The sequence below is a fragment of the Naegleria gruberi genome (genome assembly GCF_000004985.1).
Source record: "Naegleria gruberi genomic scaffold NAEGRscaffold_11, whole genome shotgun sequence".
Classification (NCBI taxonomy): domain Eukaryota; phylum Heterolobosea; class Eutetramitea; order Acrasida; family Naegleriidae; genus Naegleria; species Naegleria gruberi.
The window spans coordinates 565898-590109 of record NW_003163316.1 but is presented as its reverse complement, the minus strand read 5'-3'; the positions used below and the strand labels follow the sequence as shown (position 1 = coordinate 590109).

The 24212-nt window shown below is 34.6% G+C and overlaps 8 protein-coding genes across 8 annotated transcripts; 2 read left to right on the top strand and 6 right to left on the bottom strand.

Moving 5' to 3' along the window:
- Positions 1–213: 213 nt before the first annotated feature.
- On the bottom strand, positions 214–3705 carry NAEGRDRAFT_78919 (penicillin amidase; the record flags this gene model as incomplete). The annotated part of the gene is made up of 1 exon (XM_002679976.1): positions 214–3705. One exon carries the CDS (start codon positions 3703–3705, stop codon positions 403–405), a length of 3303 nt encoding a protein of 1100 aa, XP_002680022.1. The 3' UTR covers positions 214–402.
- A 175-nt stretch (positions 3706–3880) lies between these two features.
- Positions 3881–4639, bottom strand: NAEGRDRAFT_64861 (uncharacterized protein; the record flags this gene model as incomplete). The annotated part of the gene is made up of 1 exon (XM_002679975.1): positions 3881–4639. One exon carries the CDS (start codon positions 4637–4639, stop codon positions 3881–3883), a length of 759 nt encoding a protein of 252 aa, XP_002680021.1.
- Positions 4640–4836: 197 nt separating this feature from the next.
- NAEGRDRAFT_78918 (uncharacterized protein) lies at positions 4837–6540 on the bottom strand. The gene has a single exon (XM_002679974.1). It carries the CDS (start codon positions 6437–6439, stop codon positions 5588–5590), a length of 852 nt encoding a protein of 283 aa, XP_002680020.1. The 5' UTR covers positions 6440–6540; the 3' UTR covers positions 4837–5587.
- A 520-nt stretch (positions 6541–7060) lies between these two features.
- NAEGRDRAFT_78916 (NBP family basal body protein) lies at positions 7061–9592 on the bottom strand (the record flags this gene model as incomplete). The annotated part of the gene is made up of 1 exon (XM_002679973.1): positions 7061–9592. The coding sequence occupies one exon, from the start codon at positions 9590–9592 to the stop codon at positions 7067–7069; it is 2526 nt and encodes an 841-aa protein (XP_002680019.1). The 3' UTR covers positions 7061–7066.
- Positions 9593–10363: 771 nt separating this feature from the next.
- On the top strand, positions 10364–14781 carry NAEGRDRAFT_57397 (uncharacterized protein; the record flags this gene model as incomplete). The annotated part of the gene is made up of 4 exons (XM_002680104.1): positions 10364–11468; positions 11722–11844; positions 11920–12487; positions 13935–14781. The coding sequence occupies 4 exons, from the start codon at positions 10364–10366 to the stop codon at positions 14779–14781; spliced, it is 2643 nt and encodes an 880-aa protein (XP_002680150.1).
- A 495-nt stretch (positions 14782–15276) lies between these two features.
- On the top strand, positions 15277–19089 carry NAEGRDRAFT_64855 (uncharacterized protein; the record flags this gene model as incomplete). The annotated part of the gene is made up of 4 exons (XM_002680103.1): positions 15277–17496; positions 17543–17649; positions 17688–18628; positions 18677–19089. 4 exons carry the CDS (start codon positions 15277–15279, stop codon positions 19087–19089), a joined length of 3681 nt encoding a protein of 1226 aa, XP_002680149.1.
- A 1131-nt stretch (positions 19090–20220) lies between these two features.
- Positions 20221–21429, bottom strand: NAEGRDRAFT_64854 (uncharacterized protein; the record flags this gene model as incomplete). Its single annotated transcript, XM_002679972.1, has 1 exon — positions 20221–21429. The coding sequence occupies one exon, from the start codon at positions 21427–21429 to the stop codon at positions 20221–20223; it is 1209 nt and encodes a 402-aa protein (XP_002680018.1).
- Positions 21430–21591: 162 nt separating this feature from the next.
- On the bottom strand, positions 21592–23681 carry NAEGRDRAFT_78914 (laminin A family protein). The gene has a single exon (XM_002679971.1). It carries the CDS (start codon positions 23670–23672, stop codon positions 21627–21629), a length of 2046 nt encoding a protein of 681 aa, XP_002680017.1. The 5' UTR covers positions 23673–23681; the 3' UTR covers positions 21592–21626.
- Positions 23682–24212: the final 531 nt, after the last annotated feature.

Sequence of the window (24212 nt, the reverse complement as noted above, 5' to 3'; positions counted from 1 at the left end):
TACCAAGTATTTGGACGAAACCTCCCTATTTGTTTCTTCAGTAGCCACAATAGAAACACTCAATTTCTTTGCCATTGCCTCACCAATAATAATAAATTATTCGAAGAATTTAAACAATGTTATTCGAAAAGGGTAATTCAAAAGTGAGAGATTAATAATGTCCATTTATGGGTAATACAGAGATAGTCGAACAGTAACTTTAGAACGATGTTAATCAGTAAATATGGTAAATCAGCTTTATGTTTATGACCCAAAGATGCATGATTGTTTGAATTAAATTAATCTCTTCTAATGAATGCATCAAGTAAAATAACCCATCTTGCAGTTGAGGTATTCACCGTTAAACTTTGATTGCTCAAAATAAACAAATCCTTTACCTGTTTGGCTAAAGATGTGCGAATCTTAATCCGACTTTTCTGTTGGAAGAATTTCAAAAACGTCAGACAAGTACTTGGCCTCAGTGGTGAGTGGGAGATAGGATCCCTCAATATACTTTTCAATAAAGTTGTCATAGTGTTCTGAAAACATATTTCCATCTTGTCCAAGTGGTGAGATCCATAAATCATCTTGTCCTTCAATTTTAGAATTAGAGAATTCACCTCCACCAATAATTTGTCTATAAACTGCTGCATTTACAGTTGGAATAGTTGTTTCAGTAACCTTATCATAGACAAAATTGTTGATATTCACAGTGTATGTGCCACCATTGGAGTGAATCTTTCTGTCAGATAAACAAGAAAGTGGTGTCAATCCCAATAATGGATGGGATGCATCAATATAGTGAACAACTTTCCAAGGAGGAATTTGTCCAAAGTGTTTCAATAAAATGTCAACAGTTTCCTTAAAAGTGGCCACTGCAAACTCTTGACAAGTTTGCTTTCTGTGGACTGTGCAAGCAATATCGCCATTACTGGATAAAGCTCTTCTTAGATAGAAGAAATCATTCCAGTACTTCTTTCCGACTTCATGCTCAGGTAATTTGATAAGATTTGTAAGGAAAAATTCAAATAAAGTGGCATGAGTAGATTCTCTAAGAATCTTTCCGTCCCAATCATTGAGCAAACCATTAACATATTTGGCATATGGATCTTCCTTGAGTGATTGAGAAATATTTCTGAGTACAAACTTGAGCTCTTCATAGATCAAACTCTTTACATCATTTTGTGCCTCTATCATGTCTTTTTGTGTGATCTTTCTATTTTCTACATCTAAAACATTTCTAATCATTTCATCAATTCTTTTAGCTCTATAATCAAATTCGTTATCGTTGCTAACAATATAAGGGAATCCACCAGGTGTGATTCTGTTGTTGGCTGTAATAATATAACCCTTTGGTGGATTAATAACTGTTATTTGATCACCAGTGGCGTATCCCTTGTATTCATATTTGGAAATATCACCAGGCATTGCAAACATGCCAGTATGTCCTTGTTGTCTAATTGGTGTTGTACCTGTCAACGAATAACCAATATTACCATTTCTATCAGTGAAAACAATGCTAAAAGGTAAAGCTGTGAGTAACCTTGTAGCCTTGGCGAACTCATCCATAGTCTTTGCATTAGTCATTTGTTGCAGACCCATAATAGAAGTATCATTTGGTAAGTGAGCAGTCCATTTGAGAGCCATTGGCTTTTGAGTCTTTACATCTGCATGAGCAATGGTAATCAATGGGTCATTAATAACAGGACCGAATCTACTTTCTTTAACTACCAATTCCACATTCTCTTCACCAGCAACCTTGATATTAACCTTTCTAATCTTGTATTCTTCTGGTTTACCATCTACCATGTAGTGAGTGTCTGGTTGATCAGGACATGGAGTCAATACATACAAATCCTGAACATCACTAAAAGACAAGGTAATACTCCAAGAAATAAAAGCTGATCTACCAATACCAACACTTGGTAATCCAGGGAAACTTGCTCCAATCAATTCAAATGTATTCTCTTCCATCTTGACTGATGTAATATCATTAACAGCAGTAATATCCTTAACAATCTTTAAGTGAATTTGTTGAACAATAACGGGAGCCATAATATCCAAATGAGGATCGTTAACATTGTAACCACTTGAGGAATCGGAAATACTCTTGCCGACAACCCAATTATTTGAACCTCTGCTACTTCCCTTCTTGGTTGGTAAAAGTAATTTGAGGTACTTGTCATTTGATAGCTTCTCATACAGCATTTCTCCAAAATTATGAACATGTTCGTCACCAGAATTTGTGGAAGATGGAATATAAGCACCTGATTGATCCCACAACTTTTTCTCAATTTCTTCAGCCTCCTCATCAGTGATATTCATCTTTAATTCTTCCCTATTGAAAACTGTGAAATAATTAGCATACATTGGTGATGAAAGCTCTGTTACTCTCTCCAATGTAGCACCTCTCTCCAAAACAACTAATCTTGCCAATTCAAAAATGTAGTTGTAAGTCATTTGTAAGGCAAATAATTTCTCAAATGTCAAAACGTCAATAACTTCCCATTTAGTTGGTTTGAAACCAACAAGAGAAAATTCTGCACTCAGAGCAGGACCTGATTCAATATATGCATTAATACCGTCAACATAGGATTGAATAATAGAAACTATATCCTTTGGAATATTTGCTAAATTCTCCTCAGCATACTTTCTTAAACCTAGAACGTGTGAAAGCTTGTCCAAAATGAGAGCATCCGAACCAACAATCTCTGCCAATGAGCCTTTACCAATAATCTTGTAGAGTTCCATTTGGAAGAGTCTGTCTTGAGCAGCAGCAACACCTTGACCAAAAGCAAGGTCATTAATATTTTCAGCAGCAACGTGAACCATACCTGTAGGTTCTCTCTCAATCCTAACCTTTTTACCAGAAATAACTGATGAATAAATGTGTCCAGATTTGTTAACTCTAGTTGACCTCACAAAGAAAATAAATGTTAAAAATACAATGATTGTGACTGCCAACCAAATGAAGGAAGCAATACTACAAGTAGAGAAAACACAACATGCAGCCTTTTCCTTCTTACTTGTTTTTAAAAACTCTGAAATATCGAAAAATCTCTTAAACCAACCAGAATTACTATTTGCTCTAGCGAGGGAGATTGAAATTTTTCCACTTGTCAAACCACGATCCGCTGGTGCATCATCAAATTGATTATCATGATGATATTCATCAAAATCAATACCATGTTCACCATCTTCCATATCTTCTAGAGGTGCTTCCAATTGTTGTTGTATGATATCTTCTTGTGTTAACTTTGATTGTTTCCTCCTTTCAATAATATATTGTCGGAGAGGATACAGCATTCCAAACAAGAGTAATCCCACTCCAAACAAACTCATCAGAAATATTATTAAAAACTCTGCTCCTCCACATTTGAAACAAAAATCAAAATGAATAAATATTAAAAAGAGAGGTAGTGCAATAAAAGCTATTAAAACTATCAAGTGAACAACGAGTGATACAGCAGAAAGCCATCCAATAACAGAATTTGAAACTATGGCAGGTACTGATTGTGCTGCAAGAGTAATACTTTTTCTCTTTGATTCCGCTTCGTGATGTTGTTGAACGTCATGTGAAGGTTCCAAGAAATTGTCAATATCATCGTCATCATCATGAAAACGTAATTCACCATCATGTTTATTTCGGCTGTTGTAGTAACTGGATGATGAAGAAGATCTGGCCCTCTGTTGTTGTTTGTTGCCCTTGGAGAGGAATGACGGCATTTTGTTGATGTGGAAAATTGTTTTGTGATGGAAAGAACTTCGTATATTTTCAAGGTGCGCCCCAACTAGCCGTTAAATTTTTACCTTTTCAAAAAAAATAAAACCACTCATTGTCTCAAAAGTCGCAAGTCGGAAGTTGTATGGAACCACATGTTGTTAGTAGAAGGTAAAAGCATTAGACAGAGGTTTGCTTCTTCTCCTTGTAAACAAGATACTCCAATATCCACTCAAATATAATTTCAAAGAGGTATTCATACAGAAACCTCCACAAGATGACCATCGACACGAAAATACTCAACCTAATCACCCAGGTATTCTTTGGATTGGAGATGTAATCAATGACTACCATAGCACTCATGAGAATAACAAGAAAGATCATGAACAAGGTTCTTGCTACCTTCTTCACGTACGCTAACTTTTCCTCTCGTGTTGCTTCCACTGGTGCAAAGTAGTGTCTTCCTGGCTTGTTCGTAATATTATCATGATTTCCAGCAGCAGTTGATGTATTATTCATCTCCTTAAGAAGTGGTACCTTTGGTAATTTACTTGAGAATTGCTGTTGTTGTTCATCGTCAGAATGTTCTTGAAAGGCTACCAGTGTTTCTCCATTTCCGTTATTATTTCCATCCTCTTGTTGTTGTGGAATATTCACCACCAGACCACCCTTGCTCACATAAGATCTCTCCAAGTAGTGTCCCTCCGAGTGATCATCATGCTCATCGTGTTTTAATCCCACATTACTAAGAGCCAATTTTTCAAAGTGTGCATAATCGAAATTATCTTTTAAAAAGTGTGGAGGCTCTCCTGTTGTTCTCATTTCCAATTCTTCTTCATCGTGATGATGTGGTGGATGTTGCTCATGTTCAAAATCATCGGATGAGATGTTTCTCACCCTCAGAGTTGGTTGATAATGATTGTTGTGTGATGATAACATTAAATCTTTTTTTATTAAAAAAAATTATCAATAAAGCCCATAAAAGGTTTTATCAAATAGAATGGGAATATTTCCAAATCATCATCCAAAATCAGAGAAATTTCCTTCATCACTTGAATATTATTATCGGCATTAATTTTATGGATTGTCTCTTTCCAATATTTTAAATGGAACACCACAAATCTAATCAAATTTTTCAACATAATTAATAGTATAATTTAATGTCCATTATTGTGATGATGGTGTTGATCGTGGTGTTGATTGGATTTAATCTTCTTCTTTTCATTGATATCTTTAATTCTCTTCACTCTCATTTCCTTCAAAAATTCCATCGATTCTTTAAATCTATAATGTGAATCGAGAAGGACTATGGAAATTTCACTCTCCAAAGATGTGAACAAATCATCGGACAAGGAATGAATTTGCTTGCTCTTGAAATACTCCAATTCAATCTTTACCTTATCAGCATGGGATTTGGTGGTGTTGACAGTCTTTGGTCCTTTCAAATCGAGGAAGTTATTGTAAATTTCAGTGGCAAGTGCAAACTTTTTTCCTTCAATTTCTTCCAACTCATTTTCCAAATCAGAAATGGACTTGACTGATGTCATTGTATGCTTCTTCTTTTTAGAATCTGATGAATTGTTGGTGTTTGTATTGGCTGTAGTGGGTTCTTCGGCAGCACTTATTTGACTACTTGAGACATTGGAACTAGATTGAGTTAATTCATTGGAATGGATTGAATCTCCATCACTCAATAATTGAACCAACTCAATTTGATGTTCTACCAATCTCTTATATTCATTAACTTTTTCCAAAAATTCAAAGTTTTCATTATTCAATTCCTTAATACAGTGTTTTTGGAAGAGAGCTCTCAATTTTTCATTACTCATTGTATCCATCAATTCAACAGCTCTTGCCTTTTTATATCTTTGTGCCATTAATGCTTCTCTATTGATAGCGAATGCAAAGATGAACAGAATGGCAGGGACTGTCACTGCAACAGCTACACATTATAATGACCAGTGAAGAAATGACAGCTGCATCCGATAAATTTTCTGCCTCTGTTTGCGAATCCAGAATATATTTGAGAATAATATCCAGCAAATTTCTATATTTTAACTTTGTAGCATAGTAGAATCCAGATGTGAGTACAGAAACAGCACCCGAATAGTTTCCATTCTCCATCATATTCACAGCCAGGGTATCAGCAGCTTCTAAATATGTAGAATATTGATAACTTTCTGTTGAATTGAGTTGAGACACTAGAGTGGAGGGTAATTTTGAAACAAGTTCATCTTTCAAGGTGTTAAGGGTATCACGGTAATTGTAGTAATAGTTCAAATAGGTCTTATTTTGGGAATAGGCAGCAACAAGTGTATAAGCATCCACCCAAGCTGTATACAGATATAAATCACTTCTTATTGCTAAGAGATCAATATTAGTGGCTGCATTTGAGTTTTGACTGAAAATTAACAAGGCCAATAATACAAGAAATGTGAAGGAATTAAGAGCCATACCAACAATGGCCAATACTTTGATCCAAGACAATTCCAAAACACCACAACAAGTGTTCACTTTAATTGCTTTCCCTCCTCGGAAACATAAGCAGCCTCGTTGTTTTTGCTTTCTTCTGAAACTGCTCTTAGTAGATGATTTATTGGATTCGTTATCTGCATCTTTTTTAGTATGGCTCTCTGTTGGATGATGGAGTTGTGTTGTTGATGTTGATGGTGGATGGAGCTTGTCATTACTTGTAGAGATAGTAGTTGGCTGAGATGTTGGTTGTGGGTCTTGTGTCATTTCAAAAGGAGTTGTTGTCAAACAGTATTTTGGTGTTGATGTTGTTGATAGAAGGCCTAGTTGTGAGAATAGTAATGAGATGGAAATGGAGAAGGAACTGTTGTGTGTTTTTTTTAATTAAGTTTCGTACAGTTTCTAATGATGACAATCCGAATTGGTAAACAAACGACTAGCGTAGGACAAATTACTGTAAATGGGCTAAAGTTTCCAAACAACACATTGTGATAACAGGAAAACAAAAGAATCTCCTCACAACACGTTACAATTACTTTGAATTAGAAATGGTGTTCAATTCAAATAACCGTAGATAACTTCCTTTTTTTAGCGCCAATAATTGCTATTCTTCCTATTTTATAACTTGGCCAAAGATTTCTTAATTGATTGAAGCGGGAGCTCAAATAATTATGGCACCATCAGATTTACATCACCATAATTTAATAAATTTACGATAAATTATCCAATTCTAGAAAAGTCAACAATTGAAGGAAGTCTCCTCAATTCGAATCCAATGCAGTTAATAGAAATGAATATGAAAAGGACGAACGACTGGAAAGAGTATCCATGACCAATTAGAAACATGGTTTGTAAACAACAGAAAAAAGAACATGCACCAACAACATTCCAAAATTAAAGATATTTATTGATATCTCTACAAAGCTTGTTCTTGATTGATAGAATAGCTCCTGTACCGGCGCTTATACTTTCAAAATAACATGCCTTGTATTCGCACTTGGATCCAAAATATCCAGTCATGCAACTGCATTTATCTAATCCCATACATTGACCTCTTCCACTACATACAATTCCAGTGTTGCTACTTGCTACTCCAAAGCAAGAAGGAATTTCACAATTTGCTCCACTATATCCTTGTTTACAAACACATGTGTCAAATGATGTGCAACTTCCTGTTCCAGAACAAACAGTGGTTGTATCCTCATTGGAAATTCCGCCACAAGTGAACTTTTCACAATAGGATCCATCATAATTTTCTTTACAGGCACATACATCCTGATCGACACATGCTCCATGTCCATTACAAACAGAATCACTGGTAGAGGCTGTTCCATTACATGTCCATCCATTAGAGATGGCCAAAATGGCTAAATTGGTTTCAGGGGAAATAAAGTAAGGCACACCACCAAGAGATTCCTTTGTTGCATACAATGTCATGTTATTCAAACTTGAAACCATTGGATTTTGAGAAATTTCCATAAATTCATTAGTTGTTCCCATAGCGTAAACATTTCCTTTCTTTGTAATAACATAGAAATTCAAATAATTTGAAGATGCATGAATTACAAATGAATCGTTTGAATTTGGGAGCTGAAACTTGTGAATACCTTGATAGACATAATAAGCATCTCCTTCATAGGTAATAAATATTAGTGGAGAATTTGGAAAGACAATAATCTTTCGAATTCTGTGATTATCTGGTAAATCATCTCCACTAATTCTTACAAAGTTTTCGAATTTGGTTGTGGAATTGTTAATAATGAGTTGATTTGCATTGGATCCAGCACCATAGACCTTTCCACTTGATGTCAATAGATATGATATACCTTCTAGAGCTTTAACTTGAATTACAGAGCTTCCATCACTTGTCACGTAATCAGTGTCCAATTTTGTGAGTGTGGTTAACATTTGCACGGACGAACCAAATGCTCCAGAGCTAGATACAGTCCCCAATCCATAAACACCACCATCGTTTTTAACCAAAATTGTAAATTGATTAGAGCTAAAAATATCAGTAACATTCACTGATAGTGCTAATGGAACAGGATGACTTGAATCATCTCCCAATTGATAATCTCTACCTTCTCCCCATCCATAACTGTTCCCAGAAATAGAGTTAACAACAGCTGTTCCTCTAAACAGAGCAAACTTTTTGAGAATTTCATTATTAAAAAGTGAGTTGTCAAAGGTTGTGGCAGAAACTGCGACTGTTGGATCAACATATTGACCATCCAATCCAGAACTACATTTCCCCCAGTATGTGATATTAGAACTGGTGATACCATCTGTGGATAGCATCATTCCACAAGCAGCTCTTAAATAAATTTCATTGACATGTGTTTGTGAAACATCTGACAATGTTGGAATGACAGTTGGCTTGGCAGCAAACCACAAATCACCCAAACATGCTTCTCCAGCACTATTAGATCCCCAATAATAAGTTTCATTGGTATTTGTAATTGCAATTCCAATATTGTAAACAAAAAATGCCTTTACAATATTTAGAGAACTAAATGTTGCTGGAATTGTGTATCCACCATTTCCTTCTCTTCCAAATGCGAGCTGACTATCATCTCCCCATGTTGCTATCTTACCAGTTGATGTGAGAGCCAAACTGGTTTTTTCACTAGTCGAAATGTCAATAATCATATCACTATTAAATGTAGCAGATAACGAGCTAGTAATTTCCACAGGAGTGTAAATAATTGATCCAGGTGCTGCTGATATTTCACCTTCAGCATCTTGTCCATTACCAAAAACTCTTCCATCCTGACACAAATATAAACAAAAACTCTCACCAAATGACAATTTCTTCATGAAACAATTAAATTCCAAATGTTTTGGAGTTGAAAGAATGAGATTTGGGTCAGGATCGCCTAGAATTCCATTTTGATTGTTTCCCCACACGTGTAATTGACCAGTGCTATTGATGGCATAGCCAATACCTGGTCCAACTCCAATGGAGCTAATATTTGAAAGTGTAGTAAAGGTATAGAATGAATTAGACGAAAGAGAATCTGTTGCACTTGTTGAATCACCTCTCAAACCACTATTACAATATCCAAAACTCAAAACAAATCCAGAATCAGTCAGTAATAGGAAGGTTTCTTCAATGTTAGATCCTTCAGTTAAGGAAACTCCAATGACTGCTTGTGAAATTCTCAAATTGACATTTTCATAATTTGATGGATTTGTGAAGGTTGATGGCAACTCTACTAATTTCCAACTAGTTTCATTGTGCCACTTGATGAATAATAATCCTTGATTAGTTACAGCAATACAAGAATATTTGCAATTTAAACTAATAATTTCTTGATTGACCAATCTTTCGTCTCCATAATTCGAAACTCCTTCACTCACAAATCCATAAGATGGCATCGGCGTTGACGAAATAGGTACTAGAGGTGTTAACTTTCCCATTTTCCCACATGAAAACACTGTCTGATTCACAAATTGACCATTATTCATATACTTGACATGAAACACAAAATTTCCTCCTTGTTTACTTCCACTCACATGCGATAACACTGGAAGAAGACTATCTGGTAAGTTACTAGATGATATCTTTGCTTTTTTGATGGATTCAGTAGAGTTGAACAATATCTGTTCGAGAGTCAAATGTCTGACAGGTAATTTTTGACCAAAATTTGGTGTCTGACCGAATTTACCATCTATGATTATAGCCAAAGGCAAGAATTGATGAAGTTTTGATGGCTGCATGGATACGCGAAAGTGTTAAAAGAAGAATGGATAATGTCAGAAGAAGAAGAAACGAAAGCGTGTTGGTGCGATTCATGTTTCGAATATTTTTTTGATGTGGTTCAACAACCAACAGTGTGGCGAGATGTTTTTGAGTGGAGCTGTGATTTTGATAGCTTGGGCGGGTTGTGAACTTGACACGAAATTGTTCGAAAGAGTTCTTCAGAAACATTCTGTTCGAATTAAATTCAATTAAAATTCAATCTACAAAATAGAATTGAAATAGTTAATTTGTAATTAATAAAGTGAAGAGAGATTTGAAAATTAATTGCAGAATACAAAATGAGAATTCCCAACAGTTCAATACGTCAAATGTCTTCAATGAATACAATTAAAAACATATTGGAATTTGAAGATCTTTACAAAATCCTAATTAGTTTCCAATTAAGAATCTGTCAGCACTTGTACTACAACGAATAAACAAACAAAAAAATGAAACTAAACATTATCCTAATCTCTTTAGTTTTCGTTGTTCTATTCAGTTGTGCAAGTGCGCAATATCAACCACCACTTGCAAAACAACTACACCTTCGTGGTCAACCAGGTCTAGATGGTCCAGGTTTTGGTCAATTCGTCTTTACCATTGAAAAGAAACAAGATTCGAATACAATTCAAGTAACAATGAAACTAAACGCAACTCTCCTCACAATGGAAACTTCCCTTCAATACAACAAATACATCTATCAAGATGGTAATTCTAATTTGGCAGAATTTAGATATTACAAAAGTTGTGTTTCAATGAGTGTTGTCAAACCTTCCTATTCCATTAATGGAAATGTCATTAATATTGTATTGCCAGATCCATCAGATTCACTTTTAATGTACAATTTCAAGTTGGAGAAGATTGAAATATCTCAACAAGAAAAAATTGATTTGATGTTTGACGTGATGAATAAGGATATTGCAGAATTGAAAGAAAGATTATGGTTTTTAGAGCCTGGATCTTCTAACAAGATTGCAAAGAATAGACAAATCACTTCCAATGACAATGCTCTTATTGAATTCATTGAAGGAAAGACTAGCTCATTTACTGGAATTTATCATGATGCTACCATTTTGAAAGCAGGAAAAGTTTTCTTGATTGGTAATCAATTTACATATTGTGCTTCTGATAGTTATAGATGTGATTATTACTATCATTCTTTAACTTCTAGTAGTAGTCAATATTCAATTGGAACTTTCACACAAACTCCTTTAACTATTGAACTACCAAGATCAGCAACTATTAAGAAGATTCGTTTTGAAATTGCGAATGGTGGATCCTGTCCATATACTGATACAATCAACTTGAGTATCAAACGTTATTTCGTCAGAAATTCAAAACCAACTAATGTTGTTAACAGTGGCTCAAGTTACTCAACTTGGTACATGAACACATTAGACAATCCAAGTTTTAGCATTACTCAAAAGAAACTTACTGATGGATTCGTTCAATACGAATTGGAAAGTGAATCTTATTCATTGGTTGACACAATTGTCTTGTTTATTACAACCAATGGATTCAAATCACCTTCAGGAACAGTATTTGATGGCAAATGTAATTATGTATTGAAAAATCTTGTTGTAATTTAAATAAACTGTCATTTTGATGAGATTGATCATTGATGACGAGTCGCTTTTCAGGTGTAAAGGAAGATTATTTCGAATGAGATTCAACATCCCGAAACTAGCCGAAATGAAATGTAGATTTCTTACTACTTGACAATATTATCTTAGAAACAAAATGGCAAAAGAGGTGCTCTTGTTGATCATTGTTCTTCTTTGTATTACTATTATGCATGTCAATGCAGTTTATGATCTGACACTTGTCACTTCAATTGCTGGACAATCATCTTCAAGTGGTGATTCTGGAGATGGTGGTCAAGCTCTCTTGGCTAAATTTTTATTTCCACATGCTATTGCCTATGCTAATGGTGAGATTATATATTGCAGATGCAAATGCTCACAAAATTCGAAAGATTAATTGAATGGTACGATTACAACCATAGCCGGAACTGGAAGTGGAGGGTTTTCTGGAGATGGAGTGCTGGCAATCAATGCAAAGTTGTATTTCCCAAGAGGTGTTTCTGTAGATCCATTCAAAGGTGATGTTTATATTGCAGATTCTTATAACAATAGAATTCGAAAGGTTTCTAATGGGTTTATTTCAACTATTGCAGGAACTGGATCAGCAGGATTTACTGGAGATGGAGAGCTAGCCATTGCAGCTAAACTTGACACCCCTTACTCTGTTGCTTACAGTAATACCTCTGGTTTAGTCTACATTCTTGATACCAATAATGCCAGAATTAGAAATATCAAACCAACAACAGGTTTTATATATACCTATATTGGTGGAACAAGAGGTTATTCTGGGGATGGTCAAGTAGTTGGCTCTCAAACTCAAATCGATTTCAGTTATGGAATTTCATTGAGTGAAAAAGATGATTTGGTGATTGCTGACACTTTCAGTGGAGCTATACGAGTTGTTAGCAAAGCGACAGATATTATCTCAACATTGGTTGGAGATGGGAGTGGATCATTTTCATTTAGTGGAGATGGCGGTCCAGCTAAAAGGTAAGTTAACATCACTTTAGTCTAAATCGAATACATGTTTCTTTTAACAATTATATAGTGCATCGATAAATAGAGCACATTCGGCAGTTTTGGCTCCAGATGGCACTTTATATGTGGCAGATACAGACAATTCAAGGATTCGTATGGTTTCTCCTGACAATGGAATAATCTCAACACTTGTTGGTATTGGAGGAAAAGCTATTCTTCCAGATGGAACTATTCCAACTCTAAAAAGCATAATGGGTATTACAATGATAGATAATAATCAATTTCTATTCATTGATGGAACTTCCATTAAGAAATTTCATAGATTAGTTTGTAATGATGATGGAACACCTTCTCCTTGCTTTCCAGTATGTTTTGGGAAACTTTCTAATGATCCAAACGTTTGTAATAGAAATGGAACATGTGTAGGATATAATACATGTAACTGTTCACTTTCGAATAGATATGGAGGACCAGAATGTGATATTCAAATGTGTAATGGTATTGTTGCCATCAATTCTAAAGTTTGTAGTGGGAAAGGAACGTGTGTTTCACCTAATAAGTGTATTTGTAATGAGTTCTATGAAGGATCTAATTGTGAGTTGACTTCCTGTTATGGAATTCGAAATAATGAAACTAATGTTTGCTCAGGAAGAGGAAAATGCAGCGGGTTCAATACTTGTGACTGCAATTCAGGTTATTTTGGTAATAATTGTGAAAATTTCTATTGTTTTGGTTTGAAGAATTCGAATAGTTCAGTTTGTTCTGGAAATGGAAATTGTACAGAATTGAACACTTGCAAATGTGATCCAAATTTTACAGGAAATTCATGTCAACTTCCTCTTTGTTTTTCAATCCCATCCACTGACTCTTCAGTTTGTAATTTTAGAAATGGCTCATGTGTCAATGTCAATACTTGTGAATGTAATGCAAATTTCACTGGTGTTGCATGTGACATTCCAATTTGTTTTGGACTTTCTAATAGAAACGTTTCTACTTGTTCATCAAATGGAATTTGCTCTTCGCCTAATTCCTGCACTTGTAAATTAGGTTATTATGGTAACCAATGTGATCAGTTCTATTGTTTTGGTATTGGAAAGAATGAGTTGACTGCTTGCTCTTCACACGGAACTTGTTTCAATAAGGATTCGTGTCTTTGTAAGGAAGGTTATTCAGGTCCTCAATGTAATTTCACATCTTGCTATGGAAAATCAAGTAATTCTTCATCAGTTTGCAGAGGAAAGGGCTCATGCCAATCATTCAACATTTGTAAATGTGAGGTTGGGTATTTTGGCTCGGAATGTCAAATGGTTTCATGTAATGAAATACCAGAAAATAATGAGGCAGTTTGTTCTTCACATGGTTCGTGTGTTGGATTAAATACTTGTCTCTGAAATGCCAATTATACTGGTTCGGACTGTTCTGTTCCAATTTGTTTTGGAATTCCTTCGATTGATCAAAGAGTTTGTAATCAAGGAACATGTATTGGACCTGATAATTGCATTTGTAAGGAAGGATGGATTGGTAGAAATTGTACCACTCCTTACTGTATTGGAACTTTAGAATTGGTCAATAACACCTTCAAATGTGGTGGACAAAATGGAAATATTGAGACGAAAGAATTGATTTATTCGTTAAAAGAGGTTAATAACCAGAATATCACGTTCACAAAGTTTGGAAGTTCAGTAACAGTCAATTTTCCTACAGCAGTGAAAGATTATCTTATCAATGAAAGAGGATTTAATTCAACTGAGGTGGTAAAGGTGATTAGCTCAGTTTCTTCTTCAAGTGGTCCTTCAAGTGAGGAAGCTTATGCAATTAGTTCAGTGGTAACAATTTCCATGTTCAATATCAATGATGAGAAAATTCCAATAGTTGACCTGGAAGAACCTATCGAATTGTACTTCTCCAATTTGTCAACTGCCAAAGATACAAATGCGTTATTAAATTTCACCTGCATGTTTTTTGATAATTCAGACAAGGAGTGGAAGACAGACGGCATAGAAACGACAATTAATGATTTGAAATTTTCTCCCTCCTCAAATATTGTTACTTTTTCAATGAGTTGCAGAACTAGTCACTTGACTTCCTTTGCAGTAATTGACCAAAACTATAAAAAGGCAAACACAAAGGGAAGAGAACCAGAAAACTCAGAACCAATCCTAGTGAACGACAACACAGTGTTAATTGCTGTAGTAGCCTCATCAGTTGGTGGAGTAGTTGTCGTGTGCGTTGCTGGTGTTCTTCTTGCTGTTGTGATTGCACTTTTCATACGAGCCAGAATGAAGAAGGCAAAGAATGTTGCATAAGATATAATTGTAACTTTTAATTTCCATTTACAATTTGTCAAATCGAACAAATTTAAGAGAAACTTACAAATTTATAAAAAGTTTTTAATTTTCACTTGTTTTCAATAGTGGAAGTCGAGTATCATCACTATAATTCTAGATTAGAATGATGTAACATTGCTTGTTGTAATTGAACAGGAACGTGGAAATAATATCACCACCAATTCACTTCTCTCGTTAAACATAACAATTAAAAAAATGTAAAAATGTTTGATGGCTAGTGAGCACTTTACTGCTACGATCCGATCAAAATTAGGAAAACAGCACTAACCATCATACGTAACAGCTAATATTATTAAATTATAATTATTCCATCTCCATCTCTATTTCATAATATATATATTTCTAGAGATTCAATAATCATCCATAATAATTATAATCTCTCCAATTATATAATGAATTTTTCTAATATTCTCATCATCTACAATTCATCAGAGTAGGAAATTAAAAAAAAGGATGACTGATATTGGCAGTTCGATTAGTCAGAATTTGATTAGAGCCAACCTCAATAATAAGACTCTCCAAAATACTCTCTCCACATTCCTTTCCGTAAAGATACAGGGTTCAAAGCGTGGATGGAAATGGTATCTATCAACTCTATTGTTTCATTCCTTATTTCTGTATATTTCTGTGTTTATTCCTTCGATTAGAAATGGAGAGGTAGGAGAGTTATACTCGAATATAATATATTCAATAATCAATTTCCCCATTACATTGCTGGTGGACATGTGGGGATATTATGCAAGTATTGGAATAGGTTTGGGTGTTATGATGTTTGTCATGATGAATTTGGTTCTTTGCATTGCCTCTGTGTGGGTAGTTACGAAAGCACTCGATAATATTAGATATGTAAGAATAGGATTATGGATATTTGGTAATTTACTTCTTGTACTTTCTCCTCTTTTCGTAAACATACTGGTGGGATTTTATAATTGTTCGAATCTCATTAATGAAACTACATTGGAGCGACTATTGTACAGGTACAATCAAGTATCTTGTATTGATTCTGGAAACATGGTAGTAATTGTATTAGCTATTGGATGTTTGGCAATACTCTTTGCATTAATAATCCTGAATAGATTGATTGTTAGTGACATGAATACTTATGATAGGGTTCCTTTTTGCTCATCTTATCCCATTCATATTATGACGCTTGACATTGTAAACTTTATGGGTGTATTACTCATATTTTCAATTCCATTGGAATACAAGATCATCTCAGATTCATTGAATATTGTAATGAGCTTGATATTTGCTTCAGTTACATTCTATTTCAAGACATGTTTTAATACTGTTGATAATTCAATATTATTTGCTGTTGCAGGTGCTAGAACAGGCGTTTCTATTGGTTCACTGGTTTCTACTATACTGAAGGGAAATAATTTCTATTTACAAATAATTGGCCTGCCTTTGACATTTGGCTTGGCAATCATTTTCTTTGTTATTTTCATAATCTTGATGGAATTGTACCAGCGCTTGATAATCAACTCAGTCAGAAAAACCCTACTCAGTGGGATTGATCTGAAATCATCTGACAGAAAGTCAATTCTTGCATGCGTTGATGTAAATTGTACAAATATTATGCAAGAGAATCATGGAAGAGGATATTTCTCTAAATTAAGCTTCTATTTTAGTCAATACCATAGAATAAAGCATGCAATTGTTGCTGGAGATGTGACAGAAAGGGAATTATATTTACTTACTGCCAAGACGCTCATAAATAAGAATATCAGAGATCCTAAATGTTTATTTTACATTTCCATGCTGTTAGCTCATGCAGAAGAAGATGAGAGCATCAATTTGGACAAATCCATTGATATACTCTACCATATTGTTAGACATTCAAAGAATATTTTTATGAGAACTATTTCCCTATACAAATCATTAGAATTGCAAGAGCATAGGCTAAATATCTCATCAATTAATAGTTCTGATTTGGGTGACGATGGAACCATCAAAGAATTGAAATACAATCAGGATATGCTTCTGTCTCTCCACAGAGACTTTTGGAAGGAACTTATTGAAGAATCACCACAATACTCGACCATTGAAAAGATTGCAAATAAGATTGCAGAGATTACAGTGGAATGTAATCAAATGTTTGAGGAATTAATGGGAAGTAAGAGAAGTAAACAGATTCTCAGGTTGTATGCCACGTACGTTGAGCTTTTTCAGTTTGACAAGGTGAAATCTGAAACCCTCTATGAAGAAGCCAATCGATTGGAAAAGGATGCAAGAGGTTTGTACATGAGTGCTAAAAGGCCTAGAAAAGAGTCACAAGTAGTACCAACTTCATTCGATCCTACCGAATCTGATTTATTCTCTGAAGCACCAGTAAGTGAGGTAGACGAAGAAGAAGAACATGAAATGCACAAGGACCTATTGTTCAGGAATGGAATTAGGAACAAACCAAACGAAAGTTTGAGAAACAGTCTGTTTATTTTAATTTTTGTGATCATTTTCAGTGTTGGTTTAGGAGGCGCTTCTTTTGCTATTTACATTGGATCTTCGATTAGAGTTGGTGTTGTAAACTTGAATTCTGCTTGTTTGACTGAGGAAGTTGGAATGTCTGTAATAAGAAATGTCAGAAGTATGCAAAGTGCAATTAATTATTATATTAATTATGGAAGTGATTGGAAGACAGAATATGATAGTCTCCCAACAGAAACCTTTCAGGTAAGTAGTATCCCTCCAATATAACATTCTCTAACTCTTACTAAAGGAATATATCCAAAACTATCTTCATAGAATGGAAAATGACAAGAATGTTCTACACGATTTGATATTACTTGCACAAAAAGGTGTTTTTGATGCTCCTATCTATACAGCGTAAGTTTATTGAGCTCTTTTGCTAATTTCATAAATAGTTACGGTGCAGGAGAACACACAGCATTAATTCCTACGATTAGAGACAATGGATACTATTCAGGTACAGTGCAAATAAGAAGAATATCAGTCAATGAATTTACCAATAATCTGAAAAGCTTCTTAGAAAGAATCCAAGAAAGTTTTCCTCTCAATGATTTATTGTTATTGTCCAACTCCACAACAATTTCTCAATCAACAAGAGATCAGCTCGTTAGGTCTGTTATTAATGGTACTTTCATGAATTCTATACAGGACTATAGTTTCATGTATTATTGGAGTAACAGAGATAATGCATTTGATGTTCTGTCTGCATTTTGTTCGAATTATGTAGATTCTAGCCAATTATCCACAACTTCATTATTATCGTATTTTCAAATCTATCTCGTAGCTGGTAGTTTAGCATTGTTGCCAATCGCTATGTGCTTCATTATTACTGTTCTTTACAGACAGTACTACCTTAAAAGATTGGTAAAAACAATCAAGAAGGAGACTCCAAGAGACAAGATAGCTAGAATATATCAGTCACTTTCCAAGCAATCATCTATTGACTCTTCACTTGATTCCAGTTTGATTTCGAAAATTACCAAAGCCAAGTACACCCTCATAGTTTCAGTCATGGTTTTGGTTTTAGTCAACCCATTTTGTTTGGGAATGTTTTATAATGAAATTAATGGAAATGCAGTAAGCGCACTCAAAACTTATTATAATATTCAAGCTGGAGCTAGAGTAATTTATTTTGTACAAATTTGTGGATACTACTTATCAGAACTTTTATCCGTTTATGGTTTAGGAAATACCAACAACTTTGGGGCTACTAACATTGCCCATCCGTTTTTAAGAACTAGTTCTACATTTGACGAGCTGAGCCACATTCTTTTGGATCAAATTGATGGACTTTCGTCTAATTATACGGATCTGATATTTGGTAATATTAATATTCGTAAGTTTCAACCTCAATTTAATTACTGATAATTTCCATAATATTTAGCATACGATACACCTCTTGTTGGTATCTATCCATCGATGGACAAGACATTGAAATTTGGAGTTTCAGATAATTGTACTGAATATTTGCAAGCAAATAATTTTACATTTAATGTGCAAAATTACTATAGTTATTGTATTGGTGTCGAATATATGATGTCTGAATTTGTTTCAACTTCATCCAAAGTGTCTGAGTTAACTAAGAAATTCTACAAATACCAGTCAACCAACTTTACAATGCAAGAAATTAGTACCTTGTTTTTTGAACATTACACTAATCAAGCTAGGTCATATCCTCTCTCTCTAAAACTAGCATCATTTATGCAAGAATTTGCAAGAGTTTCTTCAGAAATCCAGTTATGTTTCTGTATTGTTATTTACTATTTTGGGTACTTGTATTTCTTTAATTTTTTGTAAATTGATTCTCTCAATTATGGGGTCGAATTCTAATCAATATTACTACACAAAGATGCTATTGAATTATATTCCTATTGAAACTCTCGAAAACAATGAGAGATTGAAGAATTTAGCACTCTACAATCTATTCTCAGATCCATTGTCTAATAAGTTTAGTCTAAAATCAGAAAGGCAATCAGATGAAGGACAAGGATCTTATTCGGGCGTATGCTCTGTAATTAATTCAAGTGTTGATGGTTCAATAATCATCAATACAGAAGGAGAAGTGGAACTAATCAACACACCAGCCCTTAATATGCTTGGTCTTGCAACACAGGAAATCCTTGGAACCTCCTTCTATTCCATATTCGAGGAAGGGAAAACAAAAGAATCTGTCAGAAAATCAGTGAGTGCCCTCGTAAATGAGTTTTCAGGAAATGATAGTGGAGGTCATGATTCATTAGAATCCGAATGTTTAAGAAAAAATGGAACAAAATTCCCAACAAAACTCAATCTTTTCACAGTTAAGGTATCAGGAAAGGGCGTTCTAATTATTTTAACCATAAAGGATATCACCTCAGAAAAAAAGGCAGCAGCTCTGTTGGAAGACGAGAAGAAACACTCTGAAAATCTATTGAAGAATATCTTACCTGAATCAGTTGCCCAACGATTGAAGAGAGGTGATACATTCATTGGTATCAATACTGGGTCAGTTGTGGCTGGTGTGATTGGAACCAAAAAGTTTGCCTACGATTTGTGGGGTGATGCAGTTAACACAGCTTCTCGAATGGAATCAACATCTCTTTCAGGAAGAATACAGATAACCAGATCAACCTATGAGAGAGTTCATGATTTGGGATTTGTTTTTGAGGAGAGGAATATCGAAGTGAAAGGAAAGGGAATGACAAAATGTTACTTGCTGAATGATGAACACCACACGAAACCAATGCCAACCGATGAAGAAATGAATGAATTTATGAGGACCTCTGCACAAAGTATCGAACAAAAAGAGGAAGCAGTAACTAGGAAAACTAGAGGAAGAAGTATTATCTCTTCTTATGAAGCAAACACAATCCGAAACCAGTTACAACAATAATGCTTGATTAGAAATTTGGATGCAAGTAATCGAGATTTCAAAGCTAATAAATTGATTTATGAGAAGGCAGCCAAAATACACATGACTCCAAATCCTAAACAAATCAAGAACATTTTCAAAGCTCTATCCCACAATCCAAAATTTTCCTCCAAACTTGTTGGAATAATTTCGAAACAAGCAATGAAAAGGAAAGACCCACAAGCAATACTTTGAATAATACCTGAAATCATATAGTAAGAAAAGGACAAATCGCCACTGCTGATGGCCATACCAATTCCCATTCCAATAGGTGTACTCAATGCATAGATGGCAACCTGTATCAAAATAAGAACCTGGAACCATGATTTACACAATGTATATCTCAATACAATGAATCCTGTTGTCAATGATTCGAAACCCTTGTGAGCTACAATAGGAACTAGCAAGGATACAAATGATTCAGTATTTGTCTCCAACCCAAGTGCAAATGCTTCAAAAACTGAATGGACACAAATAGCAAATGTAAAAAGCAATGATTTGACAAGGAAGGAATACTTGTGACGTTCCTTATTTTCTTCATGTTCCAATTCACTGTACATTTCATGTCTTTCCTCAGAATTTACAATTAAATGGTCTTCCTCTCCTTTATGTGAGTGAGAATGTCCTCCATAACTATTCGAAGATCCATGTGAATGTTCAGAGAAAACTCTATCCAAACCAACCAAAAACAAACTAATAGTACCAGCAATCATCATTGACCAAGGATAATCAACAACTGTATCCGAAATTGGAGTAAATGTACCATTAGTAGTTGGTGAATCACCAAAAACTACTGAACTCAATGTTGAATTATCAAACTGATGATTATACAATTCAAAATAATTATTAAAACATTCAATACTATCAGGTAACAAGTGAGTCAATCCACTTCCCAAAATTGCACCAGCAGCAATAGCATTACAATATCCGAAAATAAGTTGAACAATATGAAGTGCCTTCTTTAACTTTTTCAATCTTTCCAATTGAGATAAATGATGAACAATATATGGCAATATACCAAATACAACACTCAAAATAAATAATCCAACCAATGTACCAATTTTACCTCCCATCAACCCTTCATCTTCCGATATATCAATCGGAATGGATGCTACATACGGAAGAGTATTTATCTGATCATCTTGTTGATAATTTACATAACCATTCATCAATAACGAAAGATCTCTCCGTTCAAAGTGAGTAAATAAATATTTGGAAATTACGTGATGGTGGCGCGTGTTTGGCATTTTTTTTTAATTTCAAAGATATTTTTCAATGTGTGATTCTTTTTAGCGTCGAGTTAAATAGTTAACATTGTGTGTGTTGAAATGAATTGGTTGAGTGGGTGTGAAAAAGTGAAAGTGTTGGTTCAATGAGTTGGAGAAGGTGAAAATCAAGAGAAAATCTGTACAGGTTCAATAAATATTTATTGATTTTTGGCAGTTTAATTTCTTCTTTTAGATTTTTGTGAAAGAGAGGAATAGAAGGAGTCAACATCTTCCAAATCAACCCAATCGAAATTATAAGTTTGAGGTTGGCCCAAATGGGTGGCCTTGAATTTATCAGTCCAAGTGAATGGTGGAGTTTGAGATTCGTCTTGATGGGTAGGACCACAAATACCCCACATGGAAGTGTGTTTCAAATTCTTGACATAGTCAGTAACCTTAGTATCAATACCACCAAAGGCAGCGAATCTTAGATCTCTCAAATCATATCTAGATGAGACAGCTTTGCTAGGATCGCCTAAACTGTATGGATCAGTCTTCCATTCATTGAATTGTAAAACTCTACCGAAATCCTTATAATCAACTGGTTTAGATCTATCAGCTCCAATCTTGGCTTGTTCTCTCTTGAAAATGAGAGCTCTAGAACACAAATTATAATCATAATCATTACCAAACTTTTGCTTGGCTTGTTGATATCCTGAAATGTTATAAATATGTTCAAAATAAGGAATATTAAAAGAGCTCCAGAAGGATTGCTTATTCAAAACATCAGTAACATCTCTAGTCATGACGGATCCAGGAATTTGTTCCAAAATCCAGAAAGAATCCTTTGGCAAATGACATACTCCAGGTTTAAAGTTCTTGTAATCCAAAGCCATCCATTGATTGTTATAAGTACCAGAATTGTAGAGTCCAAAATAGTAGACCCATTCCTTAGAGGTTGTAGCAAGTCTGTTGGCAACAATGGAACGAACCCAACACAAGACACTCTTTGGTGTAATATATTGGAAGAGGGTTTCATTGAAAACATCATTGGTTGTTTCCATAGTGACGAGACCATTTTCAGTGACATAGAAATCATCCTTACTACTCAAAAAGCTTGGAGATGAAGCAAATGATACAGTCTTTGAGGCAACATTGTTCAACAATAAACTATAGACCTTGTACATCTTGTTGATAATGTTGTATCCTCTCCATGTTGTATGTCCTGCGAAAAGGTTAAGGCAATCTGGTGTAATCTTAATGAGAGCACTACAATCAGTCATGGTTTCTTCATCTGGGAGAACAATTCCATTATTATTATTATTATTTCTGGATCTGGTAGTGGTTGATGGATCCTTAATAGCTGTTTCCAAAGTTTCCATATCACCTGCAGCTTGTAAAAAGTATAAATCCAACCAATTCAAACTTCCATAAACTTCATTCTTTTCTTGTTCGGCACGAATAGTATAACCTTGAACAAGACCATTGAATTGAGTCAAAGTTCCACCAACTTGTTTCCAATAATTAGATGTTGGATTGGAAGCAACTTGTTGATTCAACCAATTGTAATTGTCTTGCATGTAGGCAACCAATGCAGATGGGAAATAATAATTAGAACTATTTCTTCCTTGTTGTTGAGATGACCTGAATCTTTCGTGTGACTTGACCCATTCATTATTGTCACCAAACTTGGCCTTCAAATCCACATTATTCTTTGCAAACTTCCAATTACTATATTGATTTTGGAAAAAGTTGTAAATTTGTGGTTGTGTCAATAAACCTTCAACCATACCAGCAGCATATTGTCTGTTAATTTCCGATTTATAACAAGCATCAACACCACTTGATTCTCTATTAACATTGGTGAAGGTAGAGACCCACAAACGCATCCAACCATCAACAGCATCAGTTTGATTATTCAAAACTGGTGAATAACCATCATAGAGAATACCAACAGCGATGGCTTTATCAAAATCATAATTACCAAATGTATAGGTAAATGATGTCGATGTTTCCTTCAAATAATATTTACTTGTTGATGATGCTGATGATGAACAATAAATAGATACTGTATTAATCAAGGCTTCGGCCTTCAACTTGCTCAAATCTTCCTTTGGCAATAACTTTTTCAACTCTTCAAAAGTAATGGTTGGCATTACTTTTTTGTTGTTGATGATAAACTTTCCAAATACGAGAGCATCCCTCGATGAGATCATCAAAATGCTCAATAGCACCACCAAGAGAGTTGCACAACAACAGGCAAATGTTTTATTGTTGTGCATGATGATGAAATTGATTTTTTTGTATTTTTTAAAAATTCAAGAAAAAATCTGTGTTTTGATTGAAACAACCACCGCAAATGTAGTATCGCGCGCTCATTGATTTTCATGTTACTGTTGTAAGATTAATTTCAATATTGAATTTATTGTAAAATGGGCTACTGGTTTCACAGTGATACTTGGATTTGGAGAAATGACATTAATTGAGAGTATCTGAGTTGAATGTTCAACATTACATTTGATATCATGCAATGAATACTTATTCTTAATCAACTATAAGAGGTTTGGCCCATTCATATATGTATTTCAAATTTCCTTCCAATTCTCCTATTCTTCACATATCTTTAAGGAACTTTAAATTTTTCCAAAAACACCTACGCCAAACAATAACCACCTCAACCGACCTTAACTGACCTCAAAAAATTCTTTAAAAAAAATGGTTGCATCAAAAGGAACAAATGCGCCTGCTGCTAATACTAATAACAAAAATCCTAAAGCAGCAAAGAGTCCCTCCACTGCTACTGCTACAACCACTGCAGTAGA

Bases quoted from the DNA above. Each gene is read 5' to 3' on its own strand.
- NAEGRDRAFT_78918 (XM_002679974.1), bottom strand. From the start codon at position 6,439: ATGACACAAGACCCACAACCAACATCTCAGCCAACTACTATCTCTACA.
- NAEGRDRAFT_78914 (XM_002679971.1), bottom strand. From the start codon at position 23,672: ATGCACAACAATAAAACATTTGCCTGTTGTTGTGCAACTCTCTTGGTG.